This window comes from Parastagonospora nodorum, assembly GCF_000146915.1.
Source record: "Parastagonospora nodorum SN15 chromosome Unknown scaffold_15, whole genome shotgun sequence".
Lineage (NCBI taxonomy): Eukaryota > Fungi > Ascomycota > Dothideomycetes > Pleosporales > Phaeosphaeriaceae > Parastagonospora > Parastagonospora nodorum.
The window spans coordinates 441229-462457 of NW_001884563.1; the positions used below are offsets into that span (position 1 = coordinate 441229).

Sequence of the window (21229 nt, forward strand, 5' to 3'; positions counted from 1 at the left end):
TTGTTATCCCCAACTCCTCCTAACCTTTGACCGAACAAACATTCGCCATGGGAAAGGAGCAGCCATCTCTCGAGGGCCACAAGTCCGGTCAGGCCAACGAGCCTCTGACCAAGCCCGCCCACGCCCTTACCTTCAATGAAGTTGTAGAGCAAACCAAAATGTAACCCCTGACGATGGTCTTACTACTGCGGAAGCAAAGTCAAGACTTGAGAAGCATGGAAACAACGACCTTGGTGAGGATGGAGGCGTCTCACCAGCCAAGATTCTATTGCGCCAGGTTGCCAACGCAATGACATTGGTAAGTCATTCGAACAATTGCGAATATGCACGTCTAACTTCAAAAGATTCTGATTGCTGCTATGGCGGTTAGTTTCGCCATCCAGTCGTGGATTGAAGGTGGTGTAGTAACTGCCATCATTCTGCTCAATATTGTCATTGGTTTCGTCCAAGAATTCAACGCCGAAAAGACTATGGACTCGCTTCGATCGCTCTCCTCGCCAACTGCTTCAGCTGTCCGTGATGGAAAAACGACCACCATTCCAACCATTGAGGTTGTTCCTGGTGACCTTGTCGAAATGAAGACGGGTGACACCGTCCCAGCTGATGTCCGGTACGCAACACCACAACTGAACTTTCAAACTCTCTCTGACAATATTCTGCAGTATTATTGAAGCCGTGAACTTTGAAACCGACGAAGCCCTCCTTACCGGCGAGTCGCTCCCCGTGGGCAAAGACGGCGAGGCCGTGTTTGATGAAGACACCGGCCCTGGTGATCGTCTCAACGTCGCATACAGCTCTTCGACTGTCACTAAGGGACGCGCCCGAGGTGTAGTTTTCGCTACTGGCATGTACACTGAAATCGGTTCCATCGCCATGTCTCTCCGAAAGAAGGACTCTCGTGTTCGCCCAGTGAAGCGCAACGAGAGCGGCAAGGCCAAGCCGCATCGTTACGCGCAGGCTTGGACTTTGACTGCGACTGATGCCGTAGGTCACTTCCTTGGTGTCAACGTCGGTACTCCACTACAGAAGAAGCTCGCGCGTCTCGCTATCCTCCTCTTTGGTGTCGCCGTCGTCTGCGCCATTATTGTCCTCGCCTCGAACAGCTTCTCCAACAACCGCGAGGTCATCATTTACGCTGTTGCCACCGGTCTATCCATGATTCCCGCATCGCTTACCGTCGTTTTGACCATCACAATGGCTGCCGGAACTAAGCGCATGGTGCAGAGGCACGTCATCGTTCGCAACCTAAAGTCGCTCGAGGCGCTTGGTGGTGTCACGGACATTTGCTCCGACAAGACTGGTACGCTTACACAAGGCAAGATGGTAGCGAAGAAGGCTTGGATTCCTGCAAAGGGTACCTACTCGGTCGGCACAAGCGACGAGCCTCACAACCCCACGATTGGCTCCCTTTCTTTCACCGCTAAGCAGCCACGACACATTGATCCTGACATCGACGAGAAGACCCAGACATCTGAGGAATTGATTGAAGAGAACCCACACCTGGTAGATTACCTCAAGGTTGCTTCTTTGGCCAACTTGGCGAACGTCCATCAAACCAGCGAAGGTCAATGGAATGCTCGTGGTGACCCGACTGAAATCGCTATCCAGGTCTTTGCTTCTCGCTTCAACTGGAACCGTCTCAACTTCACAACCGGCGACTCGCCCAAATGGAAGCAGATTGCTGAGTTCCCTTTCGATTCTGACGTTAAGAAAATGTCCGTCATCTTTGAAGAGATTGCTACTTCCAAAAAGTACGTCTTCACTAAGGGTGCAGTTGAACGTGTCATTTACTCGTGCACCTCTGTTTTTAACGGAGAGACCGAAGGTGCTACCGAGCTGGACGACGACTACCGTGAGGAGATTCTCGGTAACATGGAAGCCCTCGCCGCCGGTGGTCTGCGTGTTTTGGCACTCGCTAGCAAGGACTTCGAGGGTGAGCCACCCGCGAAGGGAGAGGAATTCGACAGGAACTCTTTGGAGCAAGGCTTGACCTTCCGTGGTCTCGTTGGTCTGTATGATCCTCCCCGCCCCGAAACTGCTGGATCAGTCCGCCAGTGCCAAAAGGCCGGAATCGAAGTACACATGTTGACCGGCGACCACCCTGGAACTGCTCGTGCTATCGCTGCCCAAGTCGGCATTCTACCCTCGAACATGGAGACTCTCGCAAAGGAAGTCACTGACGCCATGGTTATGACTGCATCTCAATTCGACAAACTCTCCGACGACCAGATCGACAACCTCCCACTGCTGCCTCTTGTTATCGCTCGTTGCGCGCCCAACACTAAGGTGCGCATGATTGATGCTCTTCACCGACGGAAGGCTTTCGCTGCCATGACTGGTGACGGTGTCAACGACTCCCCATCTCTCAAGCGCTCGGACGTCGGTATTGGAATGGGTACTGGATCAGATGTCGCCAAGGACGCCTCCGACATTGTTCTCACTGACGACAACTTCGCCTCTATTCTCAACGCTATCGAAGAGGGCCGCCGCATGTTCGACAACATCCAGAAATTTATTCTTCATTTGCTCGCCCAAAACATCGCGCAAGCCTGCGTTTTGCTCATCGGTCTCGCTTTCAAGGATGGTAGCGGCTTCTCCGTCTTCCCTGTGTCTCCCGTCGAGGTTATGTGGATTATCATGATTACCTCGAGTTTGCCCGACATGGGTCTTGGTTTCGAGATTGCTGCTCCAGATATTTTGGACCGCCCTCCCCAGAGTGTAAGTTTCATGTCTATCTCTTTATCTACAAAAAATACTAATTCCTCATAGCTCAAGCGTGGTGTTTTCACAATCGAAGTCATGGTCGACATGCTCTTCTACGGTCTCTGGATCGCCGCCCTCTGCCTCGCATCGTTCTCCCTCGTCATGTTCGGTTTCGGTGATGGCAACCTCGGCCAGAACTGTAACGAGTCCTACAACCCAACTTGTGACACGGTTTTCCGCGCTCGTGCGACTACATTCGCCTGTCTTACTTGGTTCTCGCTGTTCCTTGCGTGGCAGATGTTGGATATGCGCCGCTCGTTCTTCATGATGCAGCCAGGTTCCACCAAGTACTTCACACAGTGGGCACGCGACGTATGGAGGAACAAGTTCTTGTTCTTCTCCATCATGTTCGGTTTCGTCACCATCTTCCCGGTTCTGTACATCCCTGTCATCAACGACACAGTCTTCAGACACAAGGGAATCAGTTGGGAGTGGGGCATTGTTTTCGTTGCAACTTTCCTTTTCTTCATTGGTATTGAGAGCTGGAAGTTTGGCAAGCGTGTCTTCTTCCGTAGGCGCGAAGCGAAGATGGGTGGTGGCAGACGCGGCTCAGTTGACCTGGAGCAGCGCGTATTTGAGCGCTACCTTAGCACTGCCATCAGTACGGATGGCGAGAGCGACGAGAAGAAGTCGCGAGTGTGAGCATATACTGCTGCTCATGATCATCAGTACGCGTTTCTGAGCGTGCCCCGATTGGGGTTGTTACGACGCTGCAAAAGGCGTTTGTTTTAGTGCATTGCCTGCGATACCTAATGTCTTCACGACTGCATCTAAAGGCTTCTCTAGTAGCTCATCTTCATAGTAATCAAGATACCATCAAACATAATTCTCTCCGTATGCTTTCTCCGCATCTCTTATCGCACTCGAGCAAATCCTGGTCCATTCCAAGCACAATGACGATCCAAACCACATATCTACAAACCAACCGGATAGATCTACATCTACATCTCCAGCTTCGCTCAGCTTCGCTGTCTACCCCGCTATCAGAGTAGCACGAAAATCTTCAACACCCCACGCGTATCGGCCCAAGCATGCATTCCTCGATGCGAACCCATCCCACCCCGCTCCACTCCGCCATCGCCAACGCTTGGCTCTCCAAGCCGAGAGCCGAGATCACTAGGCGCCAATGAAATCAAACGCACGCTAAGAGGCACACTGCTACGTCAGCCCAGGCCCTTTGAACGCACCCGGCTGACTTTGTCTGTTCCACAGTGCGTGTGCTAACATGGCGTGATGACAAGCGCTCACAGACCTAGACACTACGCGTGCAGGGAGTCGTTGGGCCGGGCTGTGTCAAAACGCGCTGACATGTTTGCGGAAGCCAAGGGTGCCGAGAGCTGTCGAACAGTGATTGGCTGGCGCGTCGCCGAGTTCGAGGCTGTGGAGGCGCAGGAGCTTGGAGCGGTCATGGACTGGCTGGATTTGCGGGGAAAACTCGCCGTGGGGTGAAATAAAGATGATGGGATGACCGCAGCAGCCGAACGTAAGGAAGGAAGCGCGGCCGCGGACATCATCCACTTCTGACATCTCACGACAGCTTGAGAAATCAATTCCTGTCAACGCCCAGCGAAACGCGCATATACTACTGCCGTCTTTACCGATCCGCTGCGCCGCTTGTTCGCATCTTATCGCGACCCAGCGCCCCACTGTAAAGTCAAGTCGCGACGTGATGCCGGCGATATCGAGTCACGATGCACTCGCGAGCTTGGAGAAGAGGGAATGGAGCAATACAGTCGGGCAAAGTGGCATGACGCCGACGGCATTTGCATTCCTGATTCCGGTATTCGTTGTTGTGGTTTTTGCGCCATTGTAAGTCCCGTCAAACCCGCGCAATCGTCGGAACGGGTCTAACACCAACATTTGTGTAGTATTTGTGTATTCTGCATTAAAAGGAAACGACGCGGACAACAGCCATTGCCTGTGAGAGCCGTGAAGGTTAAAAAACCAGCACTCCGAAGAGCAGAGGCGAGGGAACGCTTGAAGCAGTTCGCCGATGCATCGGATGTGGCGGGTGAGGTCAGAGAGGCAGTAAACGGCGAAACTGAGCAGGGAGAACAAATACCGGTCGTTCCGGATAGTGCTTCGACATCTGAACATGAATGGTACGCTGCATCGTCATGTTCTCATTGATCTCGCTGACAACCACCACAGCGCAATATGTCTCTCGGCCCTTCACGCACCGGCACCACCGGAAGCTGCACTCCTTGCCCCATCAGATACATCCATCGTTGATGAAGCTGCTACGAATCCTACCACACCTCCTCCCAGCGAGGCTGACGCCATCCTGAAACTCCGCACGTGCTCCCACACCTTCCACGCCGAGTGTCTCGTATCGTGGTTCGTCTTGCGAAAGACAACATGTCCGATATGTCGAACAGCGTATATCTCGAAAGAAGATATGCAGGCGTACGAGGAGGAAGAGGCTGCCGAGACGGCGGTAGTTGAGCCGATGACCGTTGAAGAACCTCCGGCTGCACCAGCCGCAACCGCACCCTCGGTGACGAGTTGGCGATACTTCTGGGCTGGCCAGAGTGTAATAGGACGCGAAAACGCATTAGCTGCGACGAGACAGGGTGTGACAGATGTGGAAGGTGGGCAGCAGAGGGAGAGAAGGTGGAGGATCTGGAGACGTAGCTAGACGAGGCGAACATGAGAAACGATTTCCTTTGCAATTGTTTCTTCCATTGGCGCATCGCCGCAGTCGACCAAACTATTGCTGTGAACAAGACTATCGTGGTCGATAGCATGATCATAGCCCAGATTGAGACACCAATCACTTCCGCCGCGCCTCCGATTGCCTGTCCCGGCGAACCGTTGTTCGGTGCGATTTGGCCTTGGCCTTGGCCGTTCCCATTACCACCATTGTTTCCACCATTTCCAAAGTTGTTTCCATTGCCATTTCCATTCCCAAAGTTGTTGCCTCCATTGCCATTACCATTCCCGAAGTTGTTACCTCCATTTCCATTGCCGTTGCCACTTCCACCATTGTTTCCGTTCCCTCCACCCTGTCCTGGGCCACCAACCTGACCACCATCACTCCTGGCGCTCGTCTCAATCTGGATGTCCTGGAAGGGTTGGCCCGGAGGATTGTTCACACTGCTGACTAATGTGTTGAAGTCCATCATCGGATTGGATATCAAATCGCAGTTCATCCTTCCACCATTCGCACTCAACGGCCCGGGGATGGGTTTCGTACTCAGTTGTCCAGCGCCAGGGAAGCGATTGATACTATTCGTAACGCTGATCGGTAGATTAAAAATACTGTAGCGGTCCGCGCCATTGAGTCTGAAGTTTTGGTGTATGGAGATGTTGTATTCGCCGCGCTGGGTGCCTTGGGTGTCTTGACCATCGCCAACTAAACACTCGGGCCATTCGAAGTTGATGTGTTTGACGGTTTGTCCGAGTTCTTGCTGCATGATATCTGCAAAAGGCGGCGTGGCGGTCGTGATGTTGGAGATTGTGAAGTTCTTCTGCAGCGGGATGGATGTGAGGAAGAGTGTGAAGTTGTAGACCTGTGTCAACGGGTCGGACGTTGAACGTGGTGGAACTGGCAATTTGCCATCGCCGGCGACGTCGAGCGCGATATGAAGAAAGTCGCCGCCCATGGGGGTGAAGGGTTGGGGCTGCATAGTGGTTAGTTTGCGCGCGATGCACATATTGACAGAGGCGTACTGCAAGTATTATCCCAAGTCCAGGTGTGAAGAGACGACCATTGACAATGTTGAATGCGCTCGTATCCGGCTGACCATTCTGACCATTCTGTCGTCCCTGGAGTCGCTGGTCACCGACCCACGACCCGATCATTTGCGCGCTAACATTGTTCCATATTAAACATAAAGAGAAAAGAGATACTAGGAAAGAATGTGGTAGAGAAAGTAAAAGTGTCATTGCTCAACAACGATGATCATCACGATAAGAATATAGAAAGAGCGAAAAGAAGGGAAACAGGAACGGGCATCCAGTGCTGACTTCCGCGTGCATAATCAGGAAAGTAGTTCATTATAGCTACGCGTGGCCGCTATTAAGCCGCGTCAAATCTTGAAATGCATCGCATGAGATCGTGACCGCCGCGAGAGTGGAGAGTCATGCGGTCTGTTATAGCCAAGGTCATGGTCGCGGGCGAGCGAACTGATCTGGGGCGTTCGAGACTGCAAGGAACATGCGTTGGCCCGGCAGATGAGGTTTTGAGACATGTGTTGTTTGAGACATGTAGGACGGGTGTTCTGTCCGCCGTTGCCTGAGGCGTGGGATGAGGTCTAGTCCAAACACGGTTAGCGATCACCCTTTCAGGATTTGATTGCTTCGTCTCACTTTGCACATCCTGTCACCCACAAGGACAGTATTCTCATTCCACTATAAAGAGGACTTGTTAATGTGTTTGCATTTGTGATATACCATCAGTCCAATACTGTCGCTCATTCAATGCCCTCATAGTCAAAGTACAGTCTTGAGATACTGACAGAACTGCTAGTCATTATGCTGCTCGTGCAGCATCAGTTAGATCACTGTATAAACGGATACCTGTCCGATCTATCGTTCGAGATATGTAAGAAGGCACCTCCAGCTTCATATACGGCCCCTCTCGACGCTTTGAGCAGATGGAAGTACCCGATCGAAGTCAACGCAAGATATGTCTGTCTCATTCTCAACGGGTGGCTTATTTATTGATCACATAAGTCTACATTTCTCCTTAGCGTCGCATATCCACTGCAGGCGGAGGACGAGGTGCGTCAGAAATTTGAGACGAGTCCTTTCTTCATGTAGGTCCACTGTCAGCCCTGGACTCATTCATTATTAGTCCCTGTATCTCACCATGTAACGAATTCAGTTCAAGCAACCCTTTCAGATATATCCATTAAGTGTAAGTGTTCACATCTACAACCTAACACTCTTCTGCACAACTCCATGACTTTCTCTTTGTTCACAAACGAGAGAGAGTTCGAAGTTGCAAAGTCATAGTACGCGAGGACACAGAACGACAATGATTCTGCTGATGAAAACGTCAACACGCACCAGAACTGTGCACTGGAAGGAACGAAGGAATTTATTATCTCGTTAGAACCAACTCGGCATTAGCTTGACCAAGCCAAGCCCGACACATGATACAACTTTTCCACTCAGCGCTGTCGATAAGATGTGCAACACGATTGGGACAGACCTCGGTGTCGCTCTTAGACGGAGGCTCCTTTCCTTCCTCCTGGCCCTCTAACCTTGGTTCTTCACTGCCGTTCGGCGCTTGGACGATGCTAGGTTCAACAACAACAGGCTCTGGTATAGGTCCAGGGGATATCTCACCCTTCTTGCCCTTCTTTTTCTTTCCCTTCTTCGGGAGAGAGTGGCTCAAAGCTCCCCAGCCCTCATCTTGATGCTTTTCAACCACGTGCTCAGGTAGTGGATCTACAACGTCCTCCCGCTCCTCGATCAAAGCTGGCTCAGGCGGTGGCGACAGAGGCCCTTCAGCGTGTGGTTCCTCTACCATCCCCTTACTCTTCTTCTTTTTCTTCTGCAAATTAGATGTGGTTGCACCCCAAGGGTCTTCTCCGCTTGTTTGCTCGGGTACAGGTGATGGCTCTTGCATGGGAGGAAGTGGCGAAGGTACATCTGCCTGCACTAGCTCGAATCCTGGAAAAACCTCTGGCTCGGGGGGCGGTGGTGGTTCTTCCATCATCTTGCCCTTCTTCTTCTTTTTCTTCTTGCCCCACGTGTCTTCTAAATTTGCTGGCTCAGGTACAGGCGATATCTGTTGCTCCTCGACAGGTGCAGGCTCCGCGGCTGGTTGAGGCTCCGCAGGCGGCTCGGGTGCAGCTTTCTTCGACATTATTGTGGGTGCAGCCCAAGAGCCCCATGGGTCTTCTACGTTCGCCGGCACAGGTTCAGGCGATACCTGCTGCTCCTCGACAGGTGCAGGTTCTGCAGGCGGCTCAGATACACCTTTCTTCTTTTTCTTCTTGGATTTGGAAGTGGAAGAAAAACCCCATGGGTCGTCTGCAAGCACTGGCTCAGGTTCAAGCACCGGTTCTGGCTCGAATAGTATGCGTGGACTTTCATCCTGTAACGGCTCAATGCCGGGCACTGGCTGGGGCTCGAAAGATGGTGGTGGCGCTGCTTCTTCGATAGAGCCTTTCTTCTTTTTCTTCTTGTCCTTTGACGAAGCACCAAACGAGAAAGCCCACGGGTCATCCTCGTCCTTCTTCTCAGGTTTAGGTGGTGAAGGCTCTGGTTCTGCCACTAGCTCAGGGATATATTCCTCAATCGGTGCTCCCTTCTTGCCCTTCTTTTTCTTCTTATCCTTTGACAAAGCACTAAACGAGAAAGCCCACGGGTCATCCTCGTCCTTCTTCTCAGGTTCAGGTGGTGAAGGCTCTGGTTCTGCCACTGGCTCAGGGACAGATTCCTCAATCAGTGCTCCCTTCTTGCCCTTCTTTTTCGATTTCGTCGTAGTGATGCCTCCCCAGCCATCCTCCTCAGCCGGTGGTGGCACTTCATCCTTGGAGTCCTGCCTCAAGCCCTTCTTCCCTTTTTTCTCCTTGCCAGTACGAAAGAAGGAGCCCCAGCCGTCTATCTCCAGCGCTTGCTCAGCATGCAAAGGCGTTTCCTTCATAGTCACTGGCTCATTCGCTTTGTCTTCTTGCGCCTCTGCATGGCCTGGACTTTCTATCATATCACCCCTAAGTACCTCCTCTCCGTTCACCACAACAACGGATGAGGGCTTGTGCTTCTCAGAAGACTGATTATATGACCCTTCGACCTGGAGCATATGTGTAACTTTGTCTTTATAGAACCGTATAATGCATTTCGCCAAGATCTTGCTGAGCGCGACGCTGTTGATACGGTCAAACAATCCATCTCCTAAGAACACAGTGTGGTCCTTCTCGAACGCATTTCTGGCTTTCTCTATCAAGTACTCTTCGAAACCGATCGCACTCTCTGTTAGTCTCGAGAAGTCTGCGTCAATCGCAGCGACGATGTCACACACGGTCATATTTCCGCCGAAGTATTTAATCTTATATAACGCCAACTGCTGCAACCCAGCAAGTTGGTATTTATGTGCCATGACGTATGCGGAGAACGCTCTTTTGAACTCGGCATGCGTGTCTTCCATGGCAGACTCGTCAATGTTGTCGAGCGTTTGGTAGGTACCGGTGTAGAGGTAATGGACCAGGATATGGCCGGTGTTCTCGTCAATGTCCGGCAATTCTATGCGACTCCGGGAGGATTCGATCCATGCTTGATTCTGCAATAGGCTAGAGGAGACAAAGTACCTTTTACGTGCAGGGCCGATGCGAAGAGTGACAGACTCAACTATGTAGGGCCTAAGGAACTAGTCAGCTCTAGCAAGACTAGAATATGTGAGGGATGCGAACGAGATTGTAGGCCGTTGCATTACAACGCCTTGCTGTATTGCAAGCAGCGTCTGCTGCTTGCCCACATCCCCATTTATCGCCGACATGGATGGTAAATATGAGAAACCACGATAACTGCGAGGCGAAGGAATTAGTAGAAGTCAAGTTTGAGGTGACTACCTAGGTACTTGTATGATACTGGCTGAGCTCGGCCAACGAGTAATGTCCAAGGCTACCTGCAGTCTTTACGAGGAGGACCTACCCCGCCACTGGAGAGCCACTCAACGCTCACTATATCCACTCTTTCGAGGAGGTTGGGAGACGCGCGATGAGTTGTCCGGCGCAGTCAAGTCCATCATTGCCCTAAGCTTATTTTCAATAATGTGTAGCGAATAGTGGCGAAGCATACGAGCTGCACTGCATGTAGTACTATTGCGGTCCGGACCGCGTTCAGGTCAAACCGCCCCAGATTGTGACAATTTCACATTGCTGTCAGGACGCACAGCGCCATAACTTAATCTTGATCAATCCCTGATACCATATCCGTTACAATGATTCACGGCAAATGCGTGTCAATCTGCTATCGTGATGCAAAATCTAAGAAATGTGTCGAATTCTTTGGTTTCCAATGGCGCACGTGCTGCCTCGTTTATGCAAGTACCACAGCCACCATGAACAGTTGGCGGACATTGACACTAGCTATTAAAAATCTGACAACAGGAGGCAATTGAGTTTCCAAGGCAACGATATTTTGTAATAGAAGCTAGTTGAATGTATCACTAAATATACTAATTCATTAAAAAACAGCGCTTCATATACAATACTAGTAGGTCCAGTGCAATACAATAACAGCGCTGCAACGGATAATAAAATGTAATGATTCTTGGGTATCTCAATCAGCCTGCAACCTTTACTCGGGTGTGAACTCGTCCTCACTTCCATCTGTAACATCATCACCCGCTTTCCTTCTCTTGGTGCCCTTCTCCACGTCCTCCTCAGACTCTCTCCTCCGCTTGCTACTCCCTTCTCCTTCAAACTTTGTCGACGGCCGTTCCGTTACAAACAAACTACTAGCGGTCTCTCCCGGATCACACGTCTGACCATCCGGATCTTCCAAAGCCCTTATCACCTTCTCTAAACCCTGTTCGTCTCCCTCCACGGTCTCGCTGTTTTCCGGATCCACCCAGCCTTCCGTAAAACTGCCTCCAAAATCGATAATCCAGAGCTCGTCGTGCTCATCGACTATGAAGTTGTCCGCCTTCGCATCGCCCCAGATAATGTTGTGTTCGTGCAAAGTATTGACATATTTCTCGGACTTGGTCGCCCAGTCTGCGCGCTGGGAGCGAGGGACTGATGATTTGAGTAACGTGGTCAATGGGCGTGGAGATGCGATAGGAGTAAGTAAGAACCCCATAATGTCAGTCTTACTGTTTTCAAAGGACACGAAGCCGAGCAATTTAGGAATTTTGATGTCGAGGTCTTGTTGGCCTAGTTTCTGCAAGATGCTGATTTCGCGCTTTATGGGACCGGGTTGCTCGGGCACAACGGGCTTGAAGAAGTATTCTTTGCCCTCTTGGTTGACGACAATACCGGGATGTGCGGGCTCCGGAAGGGAGACTTCGGATCGGACAGTGAGGTCGTTGGCATTGAACCAGGGAAGGTCGATCGCTTGGATATACTTCGGCATCTTCAGTCTAGGAACTAGTTCCTCGATCCGCGCATTCAGCTCGTCCGTTGTTTCGAGGAGCTCTGGCTCTAGTTTACCTCCTTTGATCTGTAGGCTGTAGAAATATGTTGGTCCATGGTACCATTCGTACAGTGTCGAGTCGATGGGTTCGCGATTGGGTGGTGCCCATTCCAATATGACATCCGAGAAAGCTGCAAGTATCCAATTGCGAAGTTCGACTGCGGCACTGACGGAATCTTGGTCCTCATCTGAGTCTTCATCGGTCGTGACATCGATGGCGCTGTCCTTGTCATTGGACTGCCCCTTTTTCTCCTCCTTGCCAGCAATTTGCTGTCTCTCAGCCTCTTCTTCTTCCCGTCGCTCAGCATCGCGCCATGCGTACAGCTTGTCCAAGTACTCGTAGTATAGAGGCTTGTCGCGCGACTTTTGGAGGTCCTTTACAGCAACAAGGACATGAAAGCGAACATCGTTGACGAGAGCAGTAAGCGCGCAGCCGTCTTCATCATCGTAATTGAACTGTAAAACATGGGTCTGATCATCTTCATTAGCTTGCGCCATGGTGAACAGTCGGTTTGGACAAGGAAGATGACAAATTTCAGGCGAAATTATCCGAACTGATCTAAATCTGCCGGGTACATTCACCATCTTATCCACTCTCGAGTAAACACACTAAGGCCTTGAAACAATTTCATCATGTCTGAATCGCGGGTGGCTTGCGCCCACAGATCTGAAGTATCACATCGACATCATAGATATGGATGTTGATCTGATCGCCAGGTACCATCGCTGCGGCAACGACGGCATGTGAAGCCATTGGGTATCATAGCTAGTGCATCTCTGTATATGGAAGTGCTAACTTTAAGCATATCGATCGCGCACAGAGAGGCTGGGGTGACTTGAGATCGCAGGTGAAAAAGGAGCGATGACAGCCGAGCTATGGATCTAGTCTATGACGTTGAACGCCAGCCTAATGATTCAACTTGACGCGTCCATCCCTGAGCGCGCTGACCCGCGTCATCTTCGCGCCTGCTGCTTAGTTGCACATCACAGATCGTTTGAGTTGAATCTCGGAAGGGGAAATGTGGAGAGATAAAAGTGCCATGTATTCTATAGAGCATAGCCGTGCTTGAGCGAAAAGTCGCCTACGCGAGGCATTGCCGCAGCTAGACTCGCGAATCCAACATTACACGTCAGATAATCCTTCACTTGCGCCGACCCAGTAATATCAAGAATAATGCGATGTTTGCCAAAGGAGCGTGTATCCTTGCACGTCGCGGCCCCTACAGTAACAGTCCAAGAATCGAAGTCATTCTGTCGTGATATCCAGATCGTTCCAGATTTTATGCCGATCCAAAAGCAAGCATTGCGCCGTTCATTATGTTCGTGAGTCGCTTCTATATCCTACACCAGTCGTCTTCCTATATTAAAGCTCTACAGCAAATTACACGTCGAAGTTCATGAACTCGTACGAAGACTCAAGTGACGCAAATCCACTCGGCTCACCTAAGGCCTTCATCTCCAGTTCAAATTGCGAGTACGAGTTGTCAGGCAATGTGTTGAAAAGCTCGTCAAGATCGTCCTTGGGGCCCAGTGGTGAAGTGGGCGGGGTCGAGAAGGGGTTCGACTGTATCGACGAGTGCGAGGGGGTTGACGAGCCCTTTAAAGGGCTTGAGTGGATTGGTACGCTCGTACCGTTCGCAGACCCAGATGAGTGTGGCCGTTGATCTGCGGGAGACATTGGCGGTGTGTTTGAGGTCTGTGTGAGTTGCTGAAGGATGTTCATTGACGCAATATCGCTGGTGTAAGAAGTCGCAGTCGTGAATGTCGATGACGCGATCTGGGTGTCCTCTGCGAACGGGCTTGAGGAGTTGAAGCTGGGTTCTGTTAGTAAGGCAAATGTGTACCAGGAATGGACAACGCACCTGAAATGGTCAACTGTTGAGCTCATTGGGCCGTTGAAGCTACCGTTCTCAGACATGAGCTGAGTCGCTTCCTGCGACTGCGAGTGAGCAGGCTCGTAGCCGTCAAGGGGAGAGGGTGAACGCATATCGGAGTATGGCGAACCACCCGATACGGAAGAAGAGGCTGACGCAAGTGCTTGTCTGGTTCTGCTCGCCTTATCTACTCGGTCTTCCATGTCTGGTCGGTTCTTCTTTGGGCGACCACGCTTGGCTTGCCGGCGAACAGCATCGGGAAAACCACCACAGCACATTCCGCGCTGTCGATGGCGTGTGAGCGCGTCTTGACGTGCAAATCCGGCACCACAAGGGCACTTGTAAGGCTTGTTGCCGGAGTGGATCTTTGCATGTCGCTTCAGATCGTGCTGACGAACGAAGCACTTTCCGCAGCCGTTGCACTTGAACTGCCGGTCTCCAAGATGTGTTTGTACATGAGAACGAATGTTTTCTCTCCTGCCGAACATCTTGCCACAGTCTTGGTAGAGGCAAGTCCACTTGTTTGAAATAGGGTCTTGTTCGCTGATGTATCGCTGGACCTCCTCTGGTGCAATACCGGTGTATTCGAGGCTTGCGTCGACTTCCAGGTCGTTGAAAAGTGCCGGCTGCTGGTAAGACTCGGTATGCATAGGTATACCGTTCATTGACATTGAGGTTTGAGGGAGAAGTGTTGGTGCTTGCGAGAACAGCATCTCCTGGTTCGGGAGCTCGTCGATCTGCTCAAGGAAGGAGTGCATCGCCTTTTGTTGTGGCGACGAGTTTGGGGATGGAGACAACGCATCCGAAGTGTAGTAGGAGGACGATTCGTAGCCCATGTCTAGATCGGGGTTTTCAAAGTCGAAAGTCATGGCGCTTGAAGTCGGCCCAAAGTTGATGTCAGTCATGTCGCTGTAGTTCTGCTGTGTGATTGCATTCAGAGACTCGTGACTTGATGACTGTGCTTGCTTCTGAGGCGTTGCTGTGGGAGTGGGGAGAATGTTAATGAAGACTTGCCCACAGGAGCCATACACCGACTGTATGTGCTCCTGGAGATCTTTCAATTGCTGCTCGGTGGGAGCTTTTGAAGGGGAGATAGGAGGCTGCTGAGGAGACTGCGCACGGGTTGTCCGTCTAGGAGTCCGTGGCGGAGGAGAAGAGATCTGTACTGGGGATCGTAATAAGGTGTCCTGGGGGCCCGGCTGGTGCTGGCTGTGCGAATGCGCTACTTGCATAGAAAGTAAGGGGTGTTTGTCCTAGGTTAGTAATACTTACCGTATCTTTCACCCTGTCCTGAAGGTGGGTGTGTCGTTGGGTCCTGATTGTGGTTGTTCCGGGAAAATATCCTTGGTGATGGGCATGCATGGCCTCGTGGGTTGCCCCGCGAAGGTCAAGACTCATGCCGGGCCGGTGTCGTCGTAGTGGTGTGTTGGCAGGGAGTGGTCGTACTGGTGGTGCGTCGAAAGCAGCAGGTGTGGAATTTTGTCGTCGGTGCTGGGTTCGTCGGCGTTCGATGCCGGATGGCATATTTGTGGACAGCATAACGTATGCAGGACGAGTCCGGAAATCGGTCTCTTGTGGAATCTGGGGTCCTTGGTGGTCCGAAACTAGGTACATGTTAGTAGCTGGTAGATTGAGGTGATGGAGCTGTGCCATCTTCATTTGAGATTGACATACCTCACGCAGTGCAAGCGGCGATCCGCCGGGCGGTTGGTATCCTTATGATCTCCTCAGTACAGATGCAGTCTCCTTGTAGCCTATCTCAAGTAAGTATATACAGCCGAAGCCGATGCAGTGAAGATGTAGTAGCGAAAGTGTGGTGTGTGTTTCTCGGGAAGATGGAGAGGTAACGATGGGAGTTGTGGGGAGGATGTGCTGCACGAACACGAGATGGGTAGACGCAGACTCAAGTGGAGTATGATGATATTATTCCATTTGCGGTAGCAAGTTGTTGACGCTCCGGTCTCTATAGCAACAGGTTTCCGGGGCCGATGGTGTTTCGCTTAGCGCCTAGCACGAGCCGTCAGCACGCCACATGCTCACCATCGCTCTCAATTCGTACAGATGTCCGATGCATTTTTGTTCATTATTAAATATTTCCAGAGGCCCACCATGCGTCAACTACATCTGACGTAGCTGCGCGATTGAATCGATGCTGTGGTGGTTTTCGCGAAGCATTATTGTTGGCGCGGAAAGCAGAGAGTAACTCGGAGACTGAGCACGAGCATGACCTCAGCGATCAACGTCTGCAAACAGACACTTCCTTGTGTATATGTTCTCTTGTAGTAGCAGGGTGGAGAGCGGCAGATTTCCTCGGACACGTTCGATGTTGCAATATATTTGATGTCGTACTCTGCCACAGGTCGGAATACAGACTGCGCCATGCCAGGCAGTATCGCAGATTCCGCCAATCCACGTTCAGCTGATGCAGCCTCCAGCTTTGACAGTGGAGCTCTATCTCTCTCGTCAACTGACCGTGTCTTTCAAGTCACAAGAAAGTGTAGAGTCGACGAAGTAAGAAAGAAGTACTACATCTTTTCAACCACGATGGACAGCGACTTGAGTGCAACGTGTAGCAGCCTATCCCATAGCTGAAAGCCATAAACAGGGCGTTGCCGTCGCAGTCAAATCCCATCGATGCTGCGCATAGCTTCAGGCTGCCAGATCCCTTTGGCGATAACTCTTGCGTGAATTATCAAGGAGTTCCTCCATCTACTCTGGCGTCACAAACATGTTCGATTGAGTTATTATTTTTGCTGGTTTCTGTAGTGCCGCACCGAGTGCGACGGCGATGGCGATAGCGGTAGCGATAGCGATGCCAGGCCTCGAATGAATTGCATCGCGCTCTCGAATCAAGAATCGGAACTGTTTTGGAGTAACAACTGCATCGAAGGAAACTTACAGTTGAGCCTGTGTATGCTGAGGATCCACAACCCGAAGCGTAGTGTCTTTGCACGTGACTCAAATTTCTTCTCATGCTGACTAATCTGCCAAGTGTTCGGGGGCTCGTGCGCCCCGCCTGCGCACCACCAATTTTGACCCGCGCTTTCTCTTCTTTCTCACAACCAAACCTGCATCAAGCGCTGAGGATATCAACGAGAACTCGTTGACTAGGCAGCAAACATGCAGATCTTCGGTACGTTACTCCCACTACTCTCCCTTCAATCATTTTCTGGACTCAGCTAACCCGTTGCCACAGTCAAGACCGTCAGTCGCCTCCCACTTCACCACTTCGCGATACAGACATACTGACAGGGAACAGCTCACGGGGAAGACGATTACGTTGGAAGTTGAGGCTTCTGACACAATCGACAACGTCAAGAGCAAGATCCAGGGTATGTGGCGCTGAAGTCGCGGGTTCGACAGCTGTCTAACAGGCCCAGACAAGGAGGGCATTCCCCCGGACCAGCAGCGTCTCATTTTCGCCGGCAAGCAGCTCGAGGATGGCCGCACTCTTTCGGACTACAACATCCAGAAGGAGTCCACCCTCCATCTAGTGCTCCGCCTGCGTGGTGGTGCCAAGAAGCGCAAGAAGAAGGTGTACACCACCCCCAAGAAGATCAAGCACAAGCGCAAGAAGACCAAGCTCGCGGTCCTCAAGTACTACAAGGTTGACGGCGACGGCAAGATCGAGCGTCTCAGGCGTGAGTGCCCCCAGCCCGAGTGCGGTGCTGGTGTCTTCATGGCTGCTATGCACAACCGCCAGTACTGCGGACGCTGCCACCTTACCTACGTTTTCGACGAGGCCAAATAAGCGCATCGACTGCGTGCCGGAAACTAGGAGGGAGATCGGAACACGACATGAATGATTACGAGTTATGGAGACGCGGCGGATCGGCTGGACTGAATAGGTTGGGCCATGTGTCGGACATCTAGGCTATGAATGAAACATGTCAACAACGTCAATCATGTGCGAGTACTCCGACGTGATATGTGACAAACGTGACTTGGCATCTCATACTTTTACTCTGCGACTGCGTTACTGTTTGACTTCCCCTGCGCTGGCCTCGGGATAAATTGTCCAGCTCTGGGGCGATGAATACATTGATCACGTCTCGCGGTGCTCAAACCCGTCGAATAGAAACGTGACTACTGATATTGCTCGTATGAGACTCCAACAACGAACTCAAGATATAACGTTACAACGCCATGAAATGCTCCAAAAACAATCCAACATATGCTGTATCAACAACTCCACGTTTACAAGTACTTCTTCGGCTGCCCATTCCTCCTCTTCTTGTATACGAGATACGCGCCCGTAACCATGATCTGCACCGCAACCGCCACGAACAAGAAGCTCGTTAGGCTGGGTCCATGCTTGCCCACCACAACGCCCATGGCCTCTGGCAGACTCCTGCTAAGCCCATCATGCGTGTTTTCCAGCGCGCGGTGAATCTGCAGCATCATGTCCTTGAAGTCCTTGCTCTCGAGATCGCGCAGAATCTCCATGGTCGTGCGCTCGACCTTCTCGACATTGCGGATTGTCGCAGCGCTGCGGTCATCGATGGGCACAACGCGGTTCATCAGGTTGTTGTATTGCTCGTTGTTAGTGCGAGTCATGTGCTCGACCATTTCGTGGATCTCGGCGACGCGGTTGTTGATGATTTGGATCCTGTTGTGCAGGTCTGCGAACTGGTCGGCCTGACTGCGGATGCTGCTGGCCAGGACGTCCTCGAGCATTTGGGGCACGTTAGAGTGGTCGGCACCGCCTTGCTTGTGGGTTTGTTGCGAGTGGCCCTGCTGCGAGGCCATGTTGGCTTGTTCCTGGTGCCAGGCGGGCTTTGCGTAGTTCTTGTTGGGGTCCTCGGGCTTTTTGGCGTCGATCGTCGAGACGATGAACTTGTGGATTTCGAAGGAGTCGGGGTTTTCGGCGGAGGAGGCGCTGACACCGAAGTAGTAGCCGTCTGGGAGGTTAATCTGTGGTTTGTTAGTATATAATGTGTAGCGTGGGGCACGTGTAGCTTACCTTGTCCGTCTTGAAGCACGACTCTCCGTCAATCGACACCTCGAGGAAGGTTTCTGCATGGTGCAGCTTAATTGAACTCAGAGAACCACGGTTCCTGTAAGCATGATCGCACTTCCCAAAGGCGAGCGTGTCCGGGTCTGGGTGCGACTTGATGTCAATCGAGCCATCGTTCAAGAAACCTCGCACGGAGCCACCGTGTCCTTCATACTGGTCGATCACCAGGACCAGTCCGTCAAATTTTGGCGCAGTATACAGGCTGTTCGGTGTCTCGCGTGCCTGCGAATCCCTGACATACCAGAACTGCAGATTGCCAGCTCCCCGCTCCATGCCCGTGGCCCTGAAGTCCAACTCGGCGGTCCAATCGCCATGGTGATGTAGCGGATCTTGACTCCATAACGAACCGCGCTTGTTTCCGGGATATGGTGGTGTGAGGATAATCCTGTCAGACAAAATCTGGGGAATGTAGTCCTCGTTGCCTTGGATCACCCAGTGAGGGATGGTCCGTAGGTCGGGAGAGATGTATTGGCCTTCTGTCTGGCCAAAACTCAGGTTGTCTATGACATAGGAGGTAGCAGAAAAGGCAAGCGACGACCATGCGACGGTGCGCAGCGATCGCGTGGACATGTACATGGTGCGGGCGGGGCGCAATTGCGGAGATGGGGCGGGTTCGAATTAATCTACCACGGGAACGTTTGGCGGTATAGCTTGCGATGTCTTTCTATGGATATCAGCCTTTCATTCCAGCAAATGTCGGCACAATGCAATTGACGTACCTCAAGCTCCTTGCGACAAGTGTATCAGCGTCGCACAAGGCACAAGACAGTCGCAATCAGGTGCAAATGGAAGAAAGTGAAAGAACGGGGTATCTCTGAACGGCGGCTATGTAAGAAAAGAAGATGCCACCATATGGGCACTTATGAGATGTATCGGGAATTGTCGAGCTTGTGGACAGCTGTTGCTAAGAGCTCACTTGTGCAGGAGGTTGATTGGCCGGACCGTGCACCGAGATGATGCAGCTATCTGCAGCCACTGTCTGATAACAGTCACCAAGCACATCTGAAACTCATCAGGACATACTTTGGAGCATGTCGGAACAATCCACAGAAGCCACGGCGACCTCCTCGAGAATATCTACCCGTGGTTTGACCGAACAGGAAGCAACAAGGGAATGCTCGTAATGGCTTGGCACTCGCGCTACTGGCATACCGGGAGTCGTGATTCGTTAGCATCATTTTCAGCGCATCACCGACTCTAGCCCTCCGCCATCGTCGACTGTCGCCGCCTTCACGTCTTACAAACACCGCGTCAACTCCCCACAACATACCACCATAATGGCTGCTCCGGATCCCAAGGAAGCGTGGGCACGGCTCCAGGGCGAACTCACTCGACGGACTGCGCGGATGGGTGGAGGCGGAGGCCCGCCAAAAGGTCTCTTTGGTGGACTTGGAGGACTGGTGCTCGTCGGTGGAGGAATTTGGGCAGCCAACAATGCGCTTTTCAACGGTGCGTACATCTCTATCTGCGCAGCTACGAGCTGGAGGGGTGCTGTGGCAATCGGGCAATGCTGACATATGACAGTTGATGGTGGTCACCGCGCAATCAAGTACACCAGAATTGGCGGCGTGCAAAAGGAAATCTACAGCGAAGGAACCCATTTCCGAATTCCATGGTTCGAGACTCCGATTACATACGATGTCCGCGCCAAACCACGAAACGTCGCTTCCCTCACTGGTACCAAGGACTTGCAAATGGTCAACATCACATGCCGTGTGCTGTCAAGGCCGCGGGTTGATGCCCTCCCACAAATCTACAGGACGCTGGGAACAGACTACGACGAGAGGGTGCTGCCGTCTATTGTCAACGAGGTCCTCAAGAGCGTTGTCGCGCAGTTCAATGCTAGTCAGTTAATTACTCAGCGTGAGAATGTCTCGAGACTGGTGAGGGACAACCTTGTGAGGAGAGCGGCGAGGTTCAACATCATGCTTGATGACGTTTCTCTTACTGTGAGTACCTTCCCTTTGTCCCTTAATTGCCTCCACTAACACCACCCAGCACCTCGCCTTCTCCCCCGAATTTACCGCCGCAGTCGAAGCCAAGCAAGTCGCCCAGCAAGAGGCACAACGTGCCGCCTTCGTTGTTGACAAAGCACGCCAGGAGAAGCAAGCCACCGTTGTCCGCGCCCAGGGTGAGGCTCGTTCCGCCGAACTCATTGGTGACGCCATCAAGAAGAGCCGCTCGTACGTCGACCTCAGGGAGTTTGAGAATGCCAGGAATATTGCGCAGATTCTACAGAACTCGGCCAACAAGGTGTACCTGGACTCGAATGGTTTGGGACTCAACGTCACGCAGACTCAGAGCGACAAGGAGAAGAGGGCGAAGGCGTAGTGGGGCAGGGCGGCAGAAATGTACAATTAGCATTCGTAAAAGCGATGAAGCGGATTGGTGGCTTTCCACTCATGTTCGAATAACAAGGCTTATGAATTCATGCAGTCGTAGATCAGATGCAATGACCCGTGTAACGCCAAATGCCCTTTCTTTC

At 51.9% G+C, this 21229-nt stretch overlaps 9 protein-coding genes across 9 annotated transcripts; 4 read left to right on the forward strand and 5 right to left on the reverse strand.

Annotated features, from left to right (window-relative positions):
* Positions 1–47: 47 nt before the first annotated feature.
* Positions 48–3405, forward strand: SNOG_09636 (hypothetical protein; the record flags this gene model as incomplete). Its single annotated transcript, XM_001799873.1, has 5 exons — positions 48–160; positions 205–298; positions 345–610; positions 663–2718; positions 2770–3405. The coding sequence occupies 5 exons, from the start codon at positions 48–50 to the stop codon at positions 3403–3405; spliced, it is 3165 nt and encodes a 1054-aa protein (XP_001799925.1).
* A 1088-nt stretch (positions 3406–4493) lies between these two features.
* On the forward strand, positions 4494–5473 carry SNOG_09637 (hypothetical protein). Its single transcript, XM_001799874.1, has 3 exons — positions 4494–4572; positions 4632–4865; positions 4915–5473. Exons 1-3 carry the CDS (start codon positions 4511–4513, stop codon positions 5399–5401), a joined length of 783 nt encoding a protein of 260 aa, XP_001799926.1. The 5' UTR covers positions 4494–4510; the 3' UTR covers positions 5402–5473.
* On the reverse strand, positions 5013–6392 carry SNOG_09638 (hypothetical protein; the record flags this gene model as incomplete). Its single annotated transcript, XM_001799875.1, has 1 exon — positions 5013–6392. The coding sequence occupies one exon, from the start codon at positions 6390–6392 to the stop codon at positions 5013–5015; it is 1380 nt and encodes a 459-aa protein (XP_001799927.1).
* Positions 6393–7835: 1443 nt separating this feature from the next.
* Positions 7836–10213, reverse strand: SNOG_09639 (hypothetical protein; the record flags this gene model as incomplete). Its single annotated transcript, XM_001799876.1, has 3 exons — positions 7836–7871; positions 7922–10084; positions 10151–10213. The coding sequence occupies 3 exons, from the start codon at positions 10211–10213 to the stop codon at positions 7836–7838; spliced, it is 2262 nt and encodes a 753-aa protein (XP_001799928.1).
* Positions 10214–11016: 803 nt separating this feature from the next.
* SNOG_09640 (hypothetical protein) lies at positions 11017–12351 on the reverse strand (the record flags this gene model as incomplete). Its single annotated transcript, XM_001799877.1, has 1 exon — positions 11017–12351. The coding sequence occupies one exon, from the start codon at positions 12349–12351 to the stop codon at positions 11017–11019; it is 1335 nt and encodes a 444-aa protein (XP_001799929.1).
* A 520-nt stretch (positions 12352–12871) lies between these two features.
* SNOG_09641 (hypothetical protein) lies at positions 12872–15251 on the reverse strand (the record flags this gene model as incomplete). Its single annotated transcript, XM_001799878.1, has 3 exons — positions 12872–13667; positions 13716–14839; positions 15174–15251. The coding sequence occupies 3 exons, from the start codon at positions 15249–15251 to the stop codon at positions 13235–13237; spliced, it is 1635 nt and encodes a 544-aa protein (XP_001799930.1). The 3' UTR covers positions 12872–13234.
* A 1530-nt stretch (positions 15252–16781) lies between these two features.
* On the forward strand, positions 16782–17698 carry SNOG_09642 (hypothetical protein). Its single transcript, XM_001799879.1, has 3 exons — positions 16782–16860; positions 16980–17059; positions 17108–17698. The coding sequence occupies exons 1-3, from the start codon at positions 16848–16850 to the stop codon at positions 17219–17221; spliced, it is 207 nt and encodes a 68-aa protein (XP_001799931.1). The 5' UTR covers positions 16782–16847; the 3' UTR covers positions 17222–17698.
* Positions 17699–17924: 226 nt separating this feature from the next.
* On the reverse strand, positions 17925–19320 carry SNOG_09643 (hypothetical protein; the record flags this gene model as incomplete). The annotated part of the gene is made up of 2 exons (XM_001799880.1): positions 17925–18641; positions 18691–19320. The coding sequence occupies 2 exons, from the start codon at positions 19318–19320 to the stop codon at positions 17925–17927; spliced, it is 1347 nt and encodes a 448-aa protein (XP_001799932.1).
* Positions 19321–19987: 667 nt separating this feature from the next.
* Positions 19988–21189, forward strand: SNOG_09644 (hypothetical protein). Its single transcript, XM_001799881.1, has 3 exons — positions 19988–20193; positions 20269–20693; positions 20743–21189. Exons 1-3 carry the CDS (start codon positions 20022–20024, stop codon positions 21073–21075), a joined length of 930 nt encoding a protein of 309 aa, XP_001799933.1. The 5' UTR covers positions 19988–20021; the 3' UTR covers positions 21076–21189.
* The last annotated feature ends 40 nt before the right edge of the window (positions 21190–21229 follow it).